The sequence below is a fragment of the Caenorhabditis briggsae genome (assembly GCF_000004555.2).
Source record: "Caenorhabditis briggsae complete genome, chrIII, whole genome shotgun sequence".
Classification (NCBI taxonomy): Eukaryota; Metazoa; Nematoda; class Chromadorea; order Rhabditida; family Rhabditidae; genus Caenorhabditis; species Caenorhabditis briggsae.
The window spans coordinates 3,320,764-3,322,405 of record NC_013490.2 but is presented as its reverse complement, the minus strand read 5'-3'; the positions used below and the strand labels follow the sequence as shown (position 1 = coordinate 3,322,405).

At 41.1% G+C, this 1,642-nt stretch overlaps 1 protein-coding gene across 1 annotated transcript in view; it reads right to left on the bottom strand.

The window, feature by feature from the left end:
* Positions 1 to 1,642, bottom strand: part of Cbr-mvk-1 — a gene marked incomplete at both ends in the record, with an annotated part of 16,666 nt that overhangs the window by 874 nt on the left and 14,150 nt on the right. Inside the window, one exon of the mRNA XM_045243541.1 lies at positions 1,250 to 1,403. Coding sequence (XP_045097253.1) covers positions 1,250 to 1,403 — 154 coding nt within the window. The remainder of the gene's footprint in view (positions 1 to 1,249; positions 1,404 to 1,642) is intronic.

Here is a 1,642-nt window from a genome sequence, read left to right as displayed (position 1 = left end):
TCAATCGATTAGGTAATCCAATCGTTAATAATATGCACACATGAGACATTTGATTCCCATCCGATTACCAAAAAAATCAAACCTCTAGGATCAAAATGGGCGGAGCTATGGATTTTAGGCGATAACTCCGCCCATTTTGATCCAAAATCGATGAATCGATCAGGGATTTCATTTTGAGTATCATGAGTTTGTGTAAAATTCGATCTCCAGCAGACCGATACAAAAATCATCGATTTCGGATGAAAATGGGCGGAGTTATCGCCTAAAATCCATAGCTCCGCCCATTTTGATCCTAGAGGTTTGATTTTTTTGGTAATCGGATGGGAATCAAATGTCTCATGTGTGCATATTATTAACGATTGGATTACCTAATCGATTGATACAAAAATCATCGAATTTGAAGAAAAATGGGCGGAGTTAGGTCCACTTTCGTGTTTTTGATGCTTAGCTCCGCCCATTTTGATCCCAAATCATTAAATCGACAAGGATTAAGATTTGAATAGTGTGCGCGTTGAAATCTCATTCGATTGGTACAATAACCAGATTCCTAGGATCCAAATGGGCAGAGTTGTGTCAATTTCACTGGTTTGGTTAGTAGCTCCGCCCATATTGATCCGAAATCGCTGATTTTGATATCAATCGATCGGAAATCAAATTTAACACAAACTCATAGAAAAATCCTCATTGATTGGTGCGAAAATTATCGATTTTAGGACATAATGGGCGGAGTTATCGCCTAGAAGCCATAGCTCCGCCCATTTTGATCCAAAATCGCTGATTTTAATACCAATCAAAAGGAAATTCGATTTTTGCAAGAAATCAAGAAAGTATCCTATCGATTTGTACAAAAATAAGCTTTCTAGGATGAAAATGGGCGGAGTTATGAGTAGAAAATGTTCACAATGCCATAGCTCCGCCCATTTTGATCCTAGAGACTCGATTTTTGTCCCAATTTGTTGGTAATCGAGTTTTACACAAACTCATAAGAATCATCCATTAAATCATGCAAAAAACCCGGAGCTCTACGATTTAAATGGGCGGAGCTACGAACCAAAACCAGTCACATGGTCATAACTCCGGCCATTTTGATCCGGACTCGCTGATTTTCATATCAATTTATTGGAAATCGAATTTCAAACAGACTGGTACACAAATCACTTTTCTAGGACTAAAATGGGCGGAGTTATCACCTCAAAACTCATAGCTCCGCCCATTTTTCTCCAAAATCAGCCAAATTTCCTGGACTCACTTGGTTTCAAGAACGCGAACACCGATCCACCACCGCCGGCGCCCGTCATTTTGGGATGAATACCGTACCGGGCGAGTGTCGTACAAATCAAATCAACTTTCGGATGCCCGACGCCCAGCGCGATCAGCAGCTGATTGTTTATTCGGCACAGGTCCTGCAGGAATATCGTTTTTTTATTGATTTTTTGGATTAAAACTTGTGTATGTCAGGGTGGAAAAGGGTGTGTGATTGTGTGTTGATAGGGAGTGATAGTGGGGTGATGATTGGTGGTTAGAAGTCGGGGGGAAAACAAAGGTTAAGAATAAGGCTTCCATTTGGAAATTATAGCCGACCGTTCAGAACTGACCGATCGGTCGGCGCGCCGACCGTTTTCGTGCATTTGCGCGTCAACGT